The sequence below is a fragment of the Hyaena hyaena genome, unplaced genomic scaffold (genome assembly GCF_003009895.1).
Source record: "Hyaena hyaena isolate Hyena2069 unplaced genomic scaffold, ASM300989v1 scaffold_533, whole genome shotgun sequence".
Taxonomy (NCBI): Eukaryota; Metazoa; Chordata; class Mammalia; order Carnivora; family Hyaenidae; genus Hyaena; species Hyaena hyaena.
This window is the reverse complement of record NW_024081161.1, coordinates 692,875-707,439: the sequence shown is the minus strand read 5'-3', so window position 1 is coordinate 707,439 and position 14,565 is coordinate 692,875. Positions and strand designations below refer to the sequence as shown.

The 14,565-nt window shown below is 42.3% G+C and overlaps 1 protein-coding gene across 2 annotated transcripts in view; it reads left to right on the top strand.

Annotated features, from left to right (window-relative positions):
* The window catches only part of MATN2 (matrilin 2), a 118,273-nt gene that overhangs the window by 66,498 nt on the left and 37,210 nt on the right, over window positions 1–14,565 (top strand). For both annotated transcript variants that reach the window (XM_039255477.1, XM_039255476.1), the window contains exon 5: window positions 4,545–4,667. In XM_039255477.1, coding sequence (XP_039111408.1) covers window positions 4,545–4,667 — 123 coding nt within the window. The remainder of the gene's footprint in view (window positions 1–4,544; window positions 4,668–14,565) is intronic.

The window sequence follows — 14,565 nt, the reverse complement described above, 5'->3', positions numbered from 1 at the left end:
AGATGTTCTAGAACATTCTGGAAGAAGTCAAGTTTGGAATATAAGGCTCAGATTTTAGGCCTAAGCAAAGCCTCCCACCTGTCCTCAGTCTACTATGGGGCCAACATACTCAGGTGTTCTTCTGAGGGACATAGATGGCTGGACTCAGAAATTACCCCTGCCCTGTGGTACATAAGAGGAAGTTTCAAGAGAGAGGAGCTCCTGCCTTTAGGTACAGAAACTAGCGCACTCCTTGTTGTGGTGTTGTCAATCTCCTGGAACTTGGAAGTCAGATCAACATCTCTTCTCTTTGGAGGGAACACTAAAATGTAGGTGGCCTGAGATAGGACGGACTGACTGACGGCAGGTACCCATATCAGAGGTTGGGAGATTCTTAAGATGAGGGCCAGCAGGTGGAGGCTGGAGGTGGGAAGTGCCTACTGCTAACACTGGTCAGTGTGGCCCGCTTCTGTGAGGTGCCAACTGGGGCGCATGCCAGGGCTTGGTACCCTTAATCTCTGTGCCCTCAATTTCTGCAGTTCTTTGCTTAATGTGACAATGGTTCTTGAATGATGAGCTATTAACTTTTAGAAGGATTTGGTGCTACGGCAATATTTACGTTATGACTCAACTCCAGCCACCGGCTGACGTCCCATGACATTCAGATTCTGCAACTATGCGCTTGTCCTGTTCCCACAGCGACTTGTGTATTAAGCCCTCCAATATTAGGTGCTGTTAGAACTCTTTGGGAAGGTGAAACCACAAAAATGATACTTTACTGAAACTTAATGAAGCCTGGAAGCAAAGGAATAAACACAGCACAGGTTATTACCCTTTAAAACTCTGTAGCTTTTCCCTTTGCATCTTTAAAAAAATTTTTTTTTAACATTTATTTATTTTTGAGAGACAGAGCATGAGCTGGGGAGGGGCAGAGAGAAGGAGACACAGAATTTGAAGCAGGCTTCAGGCTCTGAGCTGTCACCACAAGAGCCCAATGTGGGGCCTGAACTCATGAACCATGAGATCATGACCTGAGCCCAAACTGGGCACTCAACCGACTGAGCCTCCCAGGTGCTCCTCCCTGTGCATCTTTTGGTCATTGTGTTAAGTATGTTATTACCCTTCTAGTGCAAGGTTTTGTGTTTCAAGTCGCACAGGTGTATGAATTGCAGATTCCATTTCCTTTTTATTATGTCCAAGTTTCTGATACTGGAATATCCTAAAACATGATAGAGGGAAATGTCTTTTTTTCTTTTAATGTTTTATTTATTTCTGAGGGAGAGAGAGAGAGAGAGAGAGAGAGAGAGACAGTATGAGCAGGGGAGGGTCAGAGAGAGAGGGAGATACAGAATTAGAAGCAGGCTCCAGGCTCTAAACTAGCTGTCAGCACAGAGCCTGATGCGGGGCTCAAACCCACGAACTGTGAGATCATGACCTGAGCCAAAGTTGGACGCTCAACCGACCTGGGAAATATCTTTTGAAAGAAAAACAAATCACCCCTAATCCCACCACCTGGACACAGCAAGACTTTTTATTTCTAATTCCCAGGCTTCAGGCATACCTTTGGAGCTCTATTTTACCTGGGTGTCACTCCTGTGAATATTCAATTTTGAGATCTACTTTTTTCACCAAATTTTATCCGTCTTCCTATTTACAATTATATTAGGGTTAAAATGTTAATAACTGCCCAATGCCCGAAATGGAACTCCTGATCCCCCACAAGCCCTATCGTGCCTGCGCCTCCCCCCGTCAGTTGACAGCAGCTCCACCCTCATGCAAGATCCCCCAAGTTCGTCTTAGTCCTTCTCTCTTCCCCCGGCTCCCTTCTATTCCAGCAGCACCCCCACCAGCCCCACCTCGACTCCTACCTGGTGTATTAGCTTCCTGTGGCTTCCATCGCGAAGACTAGTGCCTCCTACATGCACCCCAAAGTTTATAGCAGTGCTATCAACCATAGCCAAAGTATGGAAAGAGCCCAAATGTCCATTGACTGATGAATGGATAAAGAAGTGGTGTGTGTGTATATATATATATATATACATATACACAATGGAGTATTGTTCGGCAATCAGGAAGAATGGAATCTTGCCATTTGCAACTACGTGGATGAAACTAGAGGGTATCATACTAAGCAAAATTAGAGAAAGACAAATATCATATAACTTCACTCGTATGAGGACTTTAAGACACAGAGCAGATGAATATGAGGGAAGGGAAGCAAAAATAATATAAAAACAGGGAGAGGGACAAAACACAAGAGACTCTTAAATATGAAGAACAAGCAGAGGGTTGCTGGAGGGGTGTGGGAGGGGGGATGGGCTAACTGGGTAAGTGGCAGTAAGGAATCTACTCCTGAAATCATTGCTGCACTATATGCTAACTTACTTGGATGGAAATTTAAAAAATGAATTTAAAAAAAATGTAGTGTCTCCTTGTTCTGGGGCTAGAAGTCCAAAATTGAGGTGTTGGCAGCGCCGTGTTCCCACTGGAACTTGCAGGGGTGAGTCCTTCCTTGTTTCTGGAGGTGGCTGTTGACCCTTGTGTTCCTCAGCCCGTATCCACATCCTTCCAGCCTCCGTGCTCACGTGTCGTCCTCCCTGTATGTCCGTGTCTTCCCGTGGTACCCTCCTCTTCCCTTAAGGATGCCGGTCGCGTTGGGTCAGGGCCCACCCCTCTGACCCCATCGCAACTCGGCCCCATCAGCAAAGGCCCTGTTTCCAAATAAGATCACATTCACAGGTACCGGGGTTAGGACTTCCACATATCTTATGGGGGGACATGTGTAACCAGAACACGGCTCCCCTGTCTCCCCCGCCCACCTCCGTCCCCCACCATCCTGGCTTAACCCTCCACCATTCCTCACCGGGGTTCTTGTGCTAGCCTTCTAACTGGGTTTCTACGGTCACACTTGCCCTCTATCATCTCTTCTCTATTCCTTTGATCAGAACCTTCCAATGACTCCCTACTCAGTCAGAGTAAAAGCCCAAGTCCTTGCAGTGGCCTCGGTCCCTCCTGACCCTCTCCCACCTGTCTCTGCTCCAGCCACGCTGGCCTCCCGGCTGGTCCTGCAGCACACCCGGCCCATTCCCACCCGACCCATTCCCACCCGGCTGCCTTTGCACTTGCTGTTCCTTTTGCCCAGATTCTCCCTCCCCATTATCCGCATGGCTCGACCCTCATTCAAGGCTCTGCCCCACTGTCTGCCGCCTTCTTATGAGGCCTTTCCTGACCACTTCTATTACCTTCCACTGTCTTTCCAGCCTCCCCATGATCGCTATTGCTTGTCTCCATTTTATTTTTTCCCAGGACTCTCTCTCCACCCTCTGCAAGACTATCTTATTTACTTATTTTATATTTTGTCCACCGCCACCATCATCCAAATGTAAGTTCCTAGAGGACTGGAATTTTTCTTGGTTTTGTTATTTGCTCTATCCTTAGCACCCAAAACAGTGCCAGGCCTGCAGTGGGTGTTCAGTGAGCATTTGTAGATTTAATGACAAATAGGACAAGGCATTTTCTTTTTTCTTTAAAATTTTTTAATGTTTATTTATTTTTGAGAGAGATGGAGAGACAGAGCATGAGCAGGGGAGGGGCAGAGAGAGAGGGAGACACAGAATCTGAAGCAGGCTCCAGGCTCTGAGCTGTCAGCACAGAGCCCGATGTGGGGCCCAAACTCACACACTGCAAGATCATGACCTGAGCCCAAGTCGGATGCTTTATCGACTGAGCCACCCAGGTGCCGCCATTTTCTTATAAATTACTAAGCCATTTACCATTATTAAATGTCCATCTTATCTTCTAGATTTTTTTGTCACTATAAATAATGCTGCTATAAATAGCTTATCTCATATACTTAATCTCTCCCTTTTATCAGTTATTTCTTTGGGTCACGTTTCCACAGTGAACACTGTCAAATGTTCTTCCAAGAGGATTTTTGTCACTTTATAATGCCACCAGCTCTGACTCAGTTTCCATGCTGCCTCGCCACCATTGGGCTTTATCCCTTCTTTATTTTTGCATTTTGATTGTTATGAGTGTGTGGGCTTTGTGATTGTTTTGATTTGCATTTCTTTAACTTTTAAATACAATTGGCCATGTGTTCTTTAGTTTATCTTCTGAAATAAATTGTCGATCTAGACCCCTGATTATTTTTTAGGTGGTGAGGGTTGGGGGGAAGAAGTCTTGGATTCATATTTATTCATCCGTACTCTTTTGGGACAACAATCTTAATCCTCATTCATATTTGTTATAAGTATGCTGTTATTTCCATTCCATCCTGTTACTCCCTTTCCCGTCTGTGTCTTTTTAATTTTTTTTTTAATGTTTTATTTATTTCTAGGAGAGAGAGAGAGACAGCGTGAGCAGGGGAGGGTCAGAGAGAGATGGAGTGACAGACTCTGAAACAGGCTCCAGGCTCTGAGCTGGCAGTCAGCACAGAGCCCGACACGGGGCTCCAACCCACGAACCGCGAGATCATGACCTAAGCGAAAGTCGGACGCTTAACCGACTAAGCCACCCAGGTGCCCCTGTGTGTCTTTTTAAACTCTGTGTTTTAATACTTACAGCTGTGGACTACTGTACCTCCGAAAACCACGGATGTGAACATGAGTGTGTAAATGCTGACGGCTCCTACTTTTGCCGGTGCCCTAAAGGATTTGCTCTTAACCCAGATAAAAAAACATGCACAAGTAAGTTACATACAAAAAAATTGTGTGTGTGTGTGTGTGTTTTGGCAGTTTTGGGATCTCATGTTTTATTTGTTTATTTACTTACTTTTACCTCCAGCGTAGTTAACATAGTGTTATATTAGTTTCAGGTGTACAGTACAGTGATTCAATAACAAGACATTTTTCTGCTGCTATTGCTGTGGGCACTGTGGCCAGGGGAGCTCTCCAAGCATATCGCCGCACAGGATTAGGCGCTGTGGAGTCTGATGACTTCCGCCCCTTTCTTCCTTTGTCAGGCCTTTCTTCACTTGTCCTAGGACTGTAGCGCACCCTGGCTCAGTATCACCCTTCAAGGCATTTGACAGAGGTCTCTTTCACTGGAGACCACAGGTGGGAAGGTTCTTCCAGCATCTTCTGGACGTGCTGCCGATCCGACCATCTTACTTCACGCCGGCCCAGCCTGGCTGTGCCCATCATTGTTAACAGAGCTTAAGAAATACTTTCACTGAGGCTCTGTGGCCTGTGGGCTTCAGCTCTGACGCCACACGAGTATAAGAAAATCGCTGAGCCTTAAGGAGTTGAATGTGGTTGCTTTGGTGTGGGGGAGGGGTGGGTGGAGGGTGGTTTGCAGAGAACTGCTCGTTCTTTTGTTGGCTATATTTAGTTCTGTTTTTAACTATACACGTGCAGATCAGAATTTGCTTGAGCTCCCAACGGCTGACCATAAAAACTTTAAAGATGTTTTGCAGAAGGATTCCAAAAGCGTCCTTTTACATGTAAATTTATGTCCGAGCGCTTCAGGGACTGTATATGGATTATCATCCTGTTGAGAGGTTCACTTGAGAGAAGGTTGTTTTTAAAGGATTAGGGCCCAGCATGTTTAGAAAGCATGGGTGAATACCAGGTTAGTGTGAGTCATCTCTGAAACATACGTCAGGGAGAAAATAGGGTTTCTTTTTTTTTAATGTTATTTATATTTTGAGAAAGAGAGAAAGAGAGAGTGCAACTTAGGGGAGGGAAAAAAAGAGAAGGGGAGACACAGAATCCGAAGTAGGCTACAGGCTCTGAGCTGTCAGCACAGAACCCAATGAGGGTCTCGAACTCACGAGCTGTGAGATCATGACCTGAGCCGAAGGCAGACACTCAACCGACTGAGCCCCCCAAGCACCCCGAGAAAATAGGATTTCAATTCATAAAAAGTTCATGTATCCACCAGCTTTCTAAAACACATTGATTATGGAAAGCAGGATATAATTGGACAGTTGTTTAGAAAGCACCCTCTGAAAACTCCTGAAGCATAAGCTTGCTCTTCAATCCCTAAATATCAGTAGTTTACCAACATTGGAGCTGGAGGTAAGGGTGGAGCATGGAATTGCAAGGAACACGGTCAGTCAAAATCTGCATCTCTAGAGCCCTAACCATGTGCCAATAGCAATGGACAAGGGGAGGGCCTTCCTGGAGGAGGCCATATCTTGGCTGAACCTTGAAGGCAGAGCCATCATTTATTCGCCAAGCAAAAAAGGCTGAGACCAGAGTGGCCAGAAGGAGGAGAGGTGTGCAAAGATATGAGCCAGACAGCTCAGGCTCACACCCATCACACGACCGGCATGCAGTTTATTGAGAGAAGAAGTGAATGCATGAGTGGGCTCCTCTGGTCCTCATCTCCCTTCCCTTCTGAACATCCTGAACCATAAACCAGCAGCCTGGGCTGTGGCAATGGCTGGGACTGTGGTTGCCAGGCCGATGGGTCAGTCTGTTCCTTAGAGAGGAGGCTGCTGGCCAAGGGCCAGCCTCGGGCTCAGATCAAATTCTAGCTCATCTGCGTTTTCACGGGCTGATCTTGGGCAAGTTATTTGTGCTTCAGTTCCCTCGACTGTAATAGGGGATGATCATACTGCCTGCTTCATGGCGTTGTCTTGAAAACTAAGTGGGGTAATCCATATAACCCATTTAGCAAATTGTCTGGTGCTGAGCAAGTTCTTTTAAGGAATGAGACTGCCTTACGACTTTAAATTGGTATTTATTGAGCGTATACCACATGCCTGAGCTAAGTTTAATAGCGCATAAAAAATTCAAGACTTGGCCCCAGGCTTCCACTGGGATGAGACCCGGAAGAAAGCACATGTCCTATCCAGTCTCCCTCCTGCCTCCTCAGAACTCCTTCCCTGCCTGGGACCCCCTGATTCCCACCCCCACCCCCAGTTCCCAGAGCCTCACCATCACCCCCATCCTGTGCCTCAGTATGTCTCCTATCCCAGAATCCCTGGGGACACGGAGAATTAAAAGCCCCAGGACGGTGCAGGCGAGGAGACCCTGGCAGTCGACACCAAAACGCAGGCGCACTGGGAGAGGCGGTCTGGCTGGGAGGCAGGGGGGTCTGGTCCAGGGGGGCCTTGCCAGCGAGGCACGGAGCCTGGCAATTCAGCCTGTCTCCGGGCTTTGTCAGAGTTGAGACTCAGAAGTGGGCAGGGCTGGGCACTCAGAGGGGTCTGGGTGGGCAGCATCGGGGAGATGTGTCCTCTAGAAAAAGGATCCCCTTCCTATCATGCTTTGGGGGCAGGGTGAGAGCCAGACCTGGGAAGGGTACTGCCAGGAGGAAGGCGTTCCCTGGCTTTTTGGAAAGCTGCGAGAGCGGGAAGTAAAGCAAAATCCAGCAGTAAGAGCGGAGACCCTTGGGAGCGCCCCACATCTGTGAGGGACAAGACCAAGAGCTGCAAAATAGGGCCCAGTTAGAAAGACAGAAACAGGATGGAGGTGGAAACTCGGAATCAAGACAGTCATCCTGTTAGTAATTAATGAGGCATCACATCAGCTTCCAGCCGAGTCGGCCTGGCTGCTACTGAGGTGTTGAGAGGTTTTTTTTTTTAAAGAATTTTTTCCATGTCTCATAAACTTGCAAAAATGAAATAAAACAAAAGATACTCAGTTCCTTAAATTTTGTCTCTATTTTTAACCAAAAGTATATTTGAAGGCTAACCCAATTAGTAAGGGTAATTATTGTCTGAAAAGGTAGACTATGTAATACACTCACCGTGATTAATTTATGATTAAACCAAAGTGTATATAATAAAGTCCTATGTTCCTGAGCAAAGAGTATAATTTAAAATATGTAAGTATTCAAAAAAGCACCACTTAAAAAACTTTTTCAATGTTTATTTCTTTTTGAGAGAGAAAAAGAGACAGAGTGTGAGTGGAAGAGGAGCAGAGAGGAAGACAGAGAGTCTGAAGCAGGTTCCAGGCTCTGAGCTGTCAGCACAGAGCCTGACGCGGGGCCGAACTCACAGACTGTGAGATCATGACCTGAGCCAAAGTCGGACGCTAAACTGACTCAGCCATCCAGGCGCCCCCCAAAAAGCACCACTTTTTATATCAATTCTTTACCCTAAAGCAACCCATCCAAGTCTATCTGAATATTTTGTTGAGGGCAGAAGAGTAGAAACATGCAGGTTTTATTTTGCAGAGTATTGGCAAGACTTTTTTTCATTTTGGGAAACTATACATAATATAAAATTTACCACTGTAACCATTTTAAAGTGTACAGTTCAGTGACATTCAGTACATTCATGTTGTTACACAGCCATCACTGCCATCCATCTCCAGAACCTTTCATCTCCCCAGACTGAAGCTCTACACTTATTAAATAACACCTCCCCATTCCGCCTTCTCCATTCCCCAACCCTTGGCAGCCACCATTCTACTTTCTGTGTATGAATTCGACTACTCTTGGTACCTCACGTAGGGAATCAGGCAATGTTTATCCTTTAGACACTGGTTTTATTTCACTTAACATACTGTCCAAAATCCATCCATTTATGTCTGAATTCCCTTCCTTTTTAAGGCTGAATAATATTCCACTGTATGGATACATCACATTTTGTTTATCCATTCATCTGTCAGTGGGCACGTGGGTAGTTTCCACCTTTTGGCCCTAGTGAGTAACGATGCTGTGAACATGAACGTGGAAGTATCTGTTCAAATCTCTGCTTCCAAATTGCTAGATCATATTATGGGAAGACTTTTTGAGGTCTAATTTGAAACCGTTACTACTGAGCCAGGCACGAGAACATTCTCAGATGTTCAGGGTCTTTTCATGAGAAAGGTAGAAGACTTTAGTCCACTGGACAGGGATGCATGTCTTTGATACCAAGGAGATTGGGGTTTCAAGTCTAATGCTTAATCATCTAATGCCTGTTATAATGAGCAAAGGTAATCATGGACATTTATAATTTATATAATAGCACGTTGCTATTTACTCACTTTGAGATCATTATAGTCATTTTTTAGACTCCATTGATAATTTGTTGGCATTTCCATCCTTTTTCATGTAGGAATGCTTTGCATAGAGGAAAGTACTACATGAATATTTATACTTGCAGTAAACGTGAAGCATAGAGGAAGGAAATAATTTTATACTGAATCCTCAGCATAAAATATAGAATGTACAGAATTTAGATTTCCTAGCCAGCTCATGGTTAACCTACTGTAATATGCCACTTACTTTTGTGAGATGAATTTCTGTACATAAATCAAAGATTCTCAGTTGGAGGGGGTCTTAAAATTCAACCTCATTCTAGCCCGGCCACCCATTTCACAACATTCCCATCATGCTATCATCCAGCCTGCACTTCAGTACTCCTACTGACAGGATACTCATACACCCACCACAGGCAGTGCATTCCACTTTGTGTAGCTCTGACTCTTAGAAAGTGATTCCTTAAACTGAGCTGATAACCACTTCCTTGCACTTTGAAACTAAGAGCAAATTAAGCTTCTTGTATTTTCTTGGTCATTAGGACTAAGTCATATCAGAATAACTTTATTTCACTTAGTAGACTAGCCATGCCTGGAAAATGGTGGGGGCTACCTGTGCTTTCATAGACATTCATAGACAATTTGCTGATCAAAGCCCAGTGCCTCATAGACCAGATGGAGGAATGTGTGCTGGATGAAAGAATAATTAATTGGTTGCATCTATAACTGGCTGAGTGTCTGTACCCAGAAGATGTTAATTGCTGAGCCGAGATCCTCACGGAGGGAGGGTTTTTAAGCAGCCTGGCAAAAAGAAGCCTGAAAAAATATGTGAAAGCTGTCTTATATCCTTAGTGACTCCTTGTTGGTTCTTTGTGGGCCATGTTTACATCTAAACCCTCCAAATCACTTCAGGAAGGAGTAGTACTGATAACTTATGTTATCAGTTATCAGCACCTGGGTGGCTCAGTCAGCTGAGCGTCCGACTTCAGCTCAGGTCGTAATCTCACAGTTCATGAGTTTGAGCCCTGCATTGGGCTCACTGCTGTCAGTGTAGAGCCCGCTTCAGACCCTCTGTCCTCCTCTCTCTCTTCTCTGCCCCTTCCCTGCTCATATGCATGTGTGTGTGCGCTCTCTCTCTCTCTCAAAAATGAATAAACATATAAAAATAAAGTACTACTGATAACCATTTATTCATTCGACAAATATTTGTTGAGCACCTGCTATGTGCCAGATGCTGTTGGAGACACTAAGCATGCAGTGCTAAGTAAAAAAAAAAAAAAAAAAGATTTCTGTTCTTTTGGACAATAGCTTACATTCTATTGCAGCAGAGTAAGATGAGAATATAGGGCTCACGAAAAAAGTGGAATCTGATCAAAGACTTGAGAGAGGTGAGGGAAGGAGGAAACTTGAAGCAGGGGAAATGCAGCACCAGTGCAAAGGCCCTGAGGCAGGAACTGTAATGCTTGGCAATGTTGAGGGACAGCAAGGAAGTCTCCCTAGAACAGAGTGAGACATAATAATATAGTGTGGCCCATAGAGGATATAGCCTGTCCTCTCTATAGTCATAGGTTTGCTTCCCCAAATTCTAGTGATACCTGTGAGCTCATGGTCACTTCCCTATACTGAAATCCTAAAATGGCTTTGTTTGTTGGCTGTATTTTATGTTTTGGGGATAGACATCAGAAGCTACATACATCGTCCCCAGCAATTTTCCCTGATTATTTTCTTCTCCATTACTGGGCACTTCCCACACTGTTCTTTTTTCTATTTTTTAATGATATTTTCCATGGCAACTAGTTTCACAATTATGAATGTGCATACTTATTTTTAGTACCTTTCCTGACAACAGAAGTAATATATACTCTTTGTAGAAAACTGGATCATATAGAAATGAAGTTGTATAAAATGAAATGGTTTATACTCTCATCACCTAGAGATAACCATTGTTAATACTGACTTGTGACATTTCTCTCCAGTTTTTTATGCATATGAATATATTTTTATAGAGTTGAGATCATAAGTATGACATTAAATCATGAGTATTTTCACATGTCATTTTAAACTTTATCAAAAACATTTTATTTTATTTTTTATTTTTTTAACGTTTATTTTTGAGAGAGAGGGACAGTGTGATCAGGGGAGGGGCAGAGAGAGAGACTGACCAGACCCCTATCAAAAACATTAAAAAAAATTTTTTTTTCTTAATGTTTTATTTGAGAGACAGATAGAAACAGCGTGAGCAGGGGAGGGTCAGAGAGAGAGAGAGTCACAGATCTGAAGACAAGCTCCAGGCTCTGAGCTAGCTGTCAGCACAGAGCCCGACGCAGGGCTTAAACCCACGAATTATGAGATCATGACCTGAGCCGAAGTTGGACGCTTAACTGACTGACTGAGCCACCCAGGTGCCCTTATCAAAACATTTTTATGTCTTCATGATAATCTATCATATGTATGCATCACAAAGTGTTGAATAATTTTTTTTGCTATTAGGACTGTTCATGTTTCTTGGTGTTATTTCATTGATGAATAGACTGTTCTAATGAAAATTAACTGAAGATGAATTAGATCATATGAATAAGGCCTCTATTTATTAAAAGAAATTGAACTTGTACTTATAAACCTCCCCACAAAGAAAACATTTATGTCCTCATATGTAAGTTTTTGCATTTCTGACCATTTTCTTAGGATCAAATAAAAGGAAACTTACTGAGCCAAAGTCTGTTAACAGTTTTAAGGCTTTTGATGTATACTGAAAGTTATTTTCCAAAAAGTTTTACTAATTTATACTCTACTGTAAGTGTTTTGAAGAGGCGATTGAAAAACTTTTTGCTAATTTAAGAGAAAATTTTTTTCTCATTGCTTTATTTATTATCATGTCTAATTACCTTTCTTCATAAAATTATGCGGTAGTCTGTAGAGATAATTGACCAATACATGTTTCTTGGTGTTATTTCATTGATTAATAGTCTGTTCTAATGAAAATTAACTGAAGAAGAATTAGATCATATGAATAAGGCCTCTGTATATTAAAAGAAATTGAACTTGTACTTATAAACCTCCCCACAAAGAAAACACCAGGATTAGTTTGCTTTACTGGTGAATAGTTGAGGAAGAACTAATGCCAATTACACAAATTCTTTCAGAAAATTGAAGCGGGAACATTTTTCAACTTATTCTATGAAGCCAGCATTACCCTGATACAAAACCCAGGATAATACAAGAAAACTACATACAAATATCCCTCATAAAATGCATGTAAAAGTTGTTTAAATATTTTTAGCAATCAAATTCCACACTATGTAAAAAGGATAATGCATCGTGACCAAGTGAGATTTATCCCAGGAATTCAAAGTTGGTTTAACCTTCAAAACATGATAAAGGTAATTGACAATATTAGCATACTAAAAAGAAACCATATGATCTAACTCAAAAGATACAGAAAGAGCATTGGACAAGACCTGACATTCAATCATGACTTAAAAAGTTTTTTTTAATCTTTATTTATTTTTGAGAGAGAGGAGAGAGAGACAGAGTGTGAGCAGGGGAGGAACAGAGAGAGAGGGAGACACAGAATCCGAAACAGGCTTCAGGCTCCAGGCTGTTAGCACAGAGCCTAATGCGGGGCTTGAGCTCAGTGAACTGTAAGATCATGACCTGAGCTGAAGTCGGACACTTAATGGACTAAGCCTCCCAGGCACCCCTCAATTATGATTTTTAAAAGAAAAAAAAAACCTCTCTGCAAACTAGGAATGATAAGAACTGCCTCCATCTGATGAAGTGCATCAGTGGAGAACCCATCAGGCAACATCATACTCAATGATGAAAGACTCCGTGCTTTCCTTACAGGATCAGAAACAAAACAGGATACCCACTTTCACCACCTCTTTTTAGCATTGTACTATAGGCTCTAGCCATTGTAATAAGGGATAAAAAAAAAAAAAAAGGAAAAGAATGAAATCTAGGTTGGAAAGGATGAATTAAAGCATCTTTATTAACAGACAACGGGGTCATCTATGTAGAAAATTCAGTGGAGTCTACAAAAAAGGGCTCTTAAGTGAGTTTAGCAAGATTGCAGGATACAAGGTCTATATATAAAAAACTATTTTTTACATTTTTTCAATGGAAAATCGAAAATTAAGATTAAAAAATACCATTTACCATAGCATCAAAAATGTGGAGTACCTATGGACAAATTTAACAAAAGATGTGAAAGACTTTTATACAATGTAAACTATAAAACACTGCTAAGGGAAATTAAAGAAGACTTAAATAAACAGATATATCACATTCTGGATCAGAAGGCTTAATACTGGTAAGCTGTCTGTCCTTTCCAAATCTATACATCAAAGCAATATCTATCATGATCCTAGCATGCTTCTTTTACAGACATTGACAAGCTGATTCTAAAATATGTGTGAAAATGCAAAGGATTAAAACAGTCAAATGAATTTTGAAAAAGATGCACAAAGTTGGAGGACTTAACTACTTGATTTTAAAAACTACTCTATGTTTTTCCTTTTAAGGATATCGTGCCCCTTTCTCTCACTCATTTTGTTTCCTCTGGTCCAGGCTAGGAAATTCTTCATTATTAAAATTCTTCCTTATTAAAATGATATCCATAGGTCACATATTCTGTAATACAGTAAAACTCTGTCGAAACAAAAATATTTATTTTATGATCCCATCAGGGGCTAGTTATTTCAGGCAGTATTAAACAGCGTGTTTAATTCCATTATAGCAAAATAATCAGACCCTTCAATAGAAGTCTCTTTCCCTATCTAAAAATACTCATACAAGTAAAGTCCCATTATAAAAAATTCCACGTAACCTTTTTTACTCTTGGTATTTTGGTTTAAATTAATGTGTACCTAGGGATCACATTCTCTGACTGTGCAACCTTGAGAAAATCTAAGTGCAAATGAGCCCCATGATGTAATGAGGGCAGTACTTTACACTCAGAATATCTGTGTCATTTACTTCTTCTTCTTCCCAGGATCTGACTGTGTCCTGTTGTTTGGCTCAGTGTCTGAAGGCTTTAAGCGGTCTGGCATTAGACTTTGGGAAGATTCCATTGTTTTAATTGCATAAATTCCATAAAACTTTGAGCTAAGCTGTCTCTTCCCAGCTTGTGATACAACAAACAACTCTCAATCCACTTTTATTTTAGTGGCCTTTACATGAACCCAGACAAGGAAAGCATCTTCACAAGTTCGTTTGCTGCATAAACATTTTGCAACATAGCCTGGGTGGCTCAGTCGGTTAATCATCTGACTTGGGCTCAGGTCATGAACTCATGGTTTGCAGGTTCGAGCCCCGCGTCAGGCTCTGTGCTGACAGCTAGCTCAGAGCCTGGAGCCTGTTTTGGATTCTGTGTGTGTGTCTCTCTCTGACCCTCCCCTGTTCACACTGTCTCTCTCTCTCTCTCTCTCTCAGAAATAAATAAAAAACATTAAAAAAAAAAACATTTTGCAACATGTTGAGAAAGTTCTTGCTGGGAGGCCATATCCCTAAACATGGAAATCGCTTCCCTGAGAGATCCCTTCATAGCAGGAGTGTTTGAGGCTATGGGAATTTATCTATTTAAGGGAAATTAAGAATGACAATCCCTTGGGTTTTCCCTGTTAGATTTATTATTTTGTTCACCATTCTTAACGATTGTTCTCTTTCC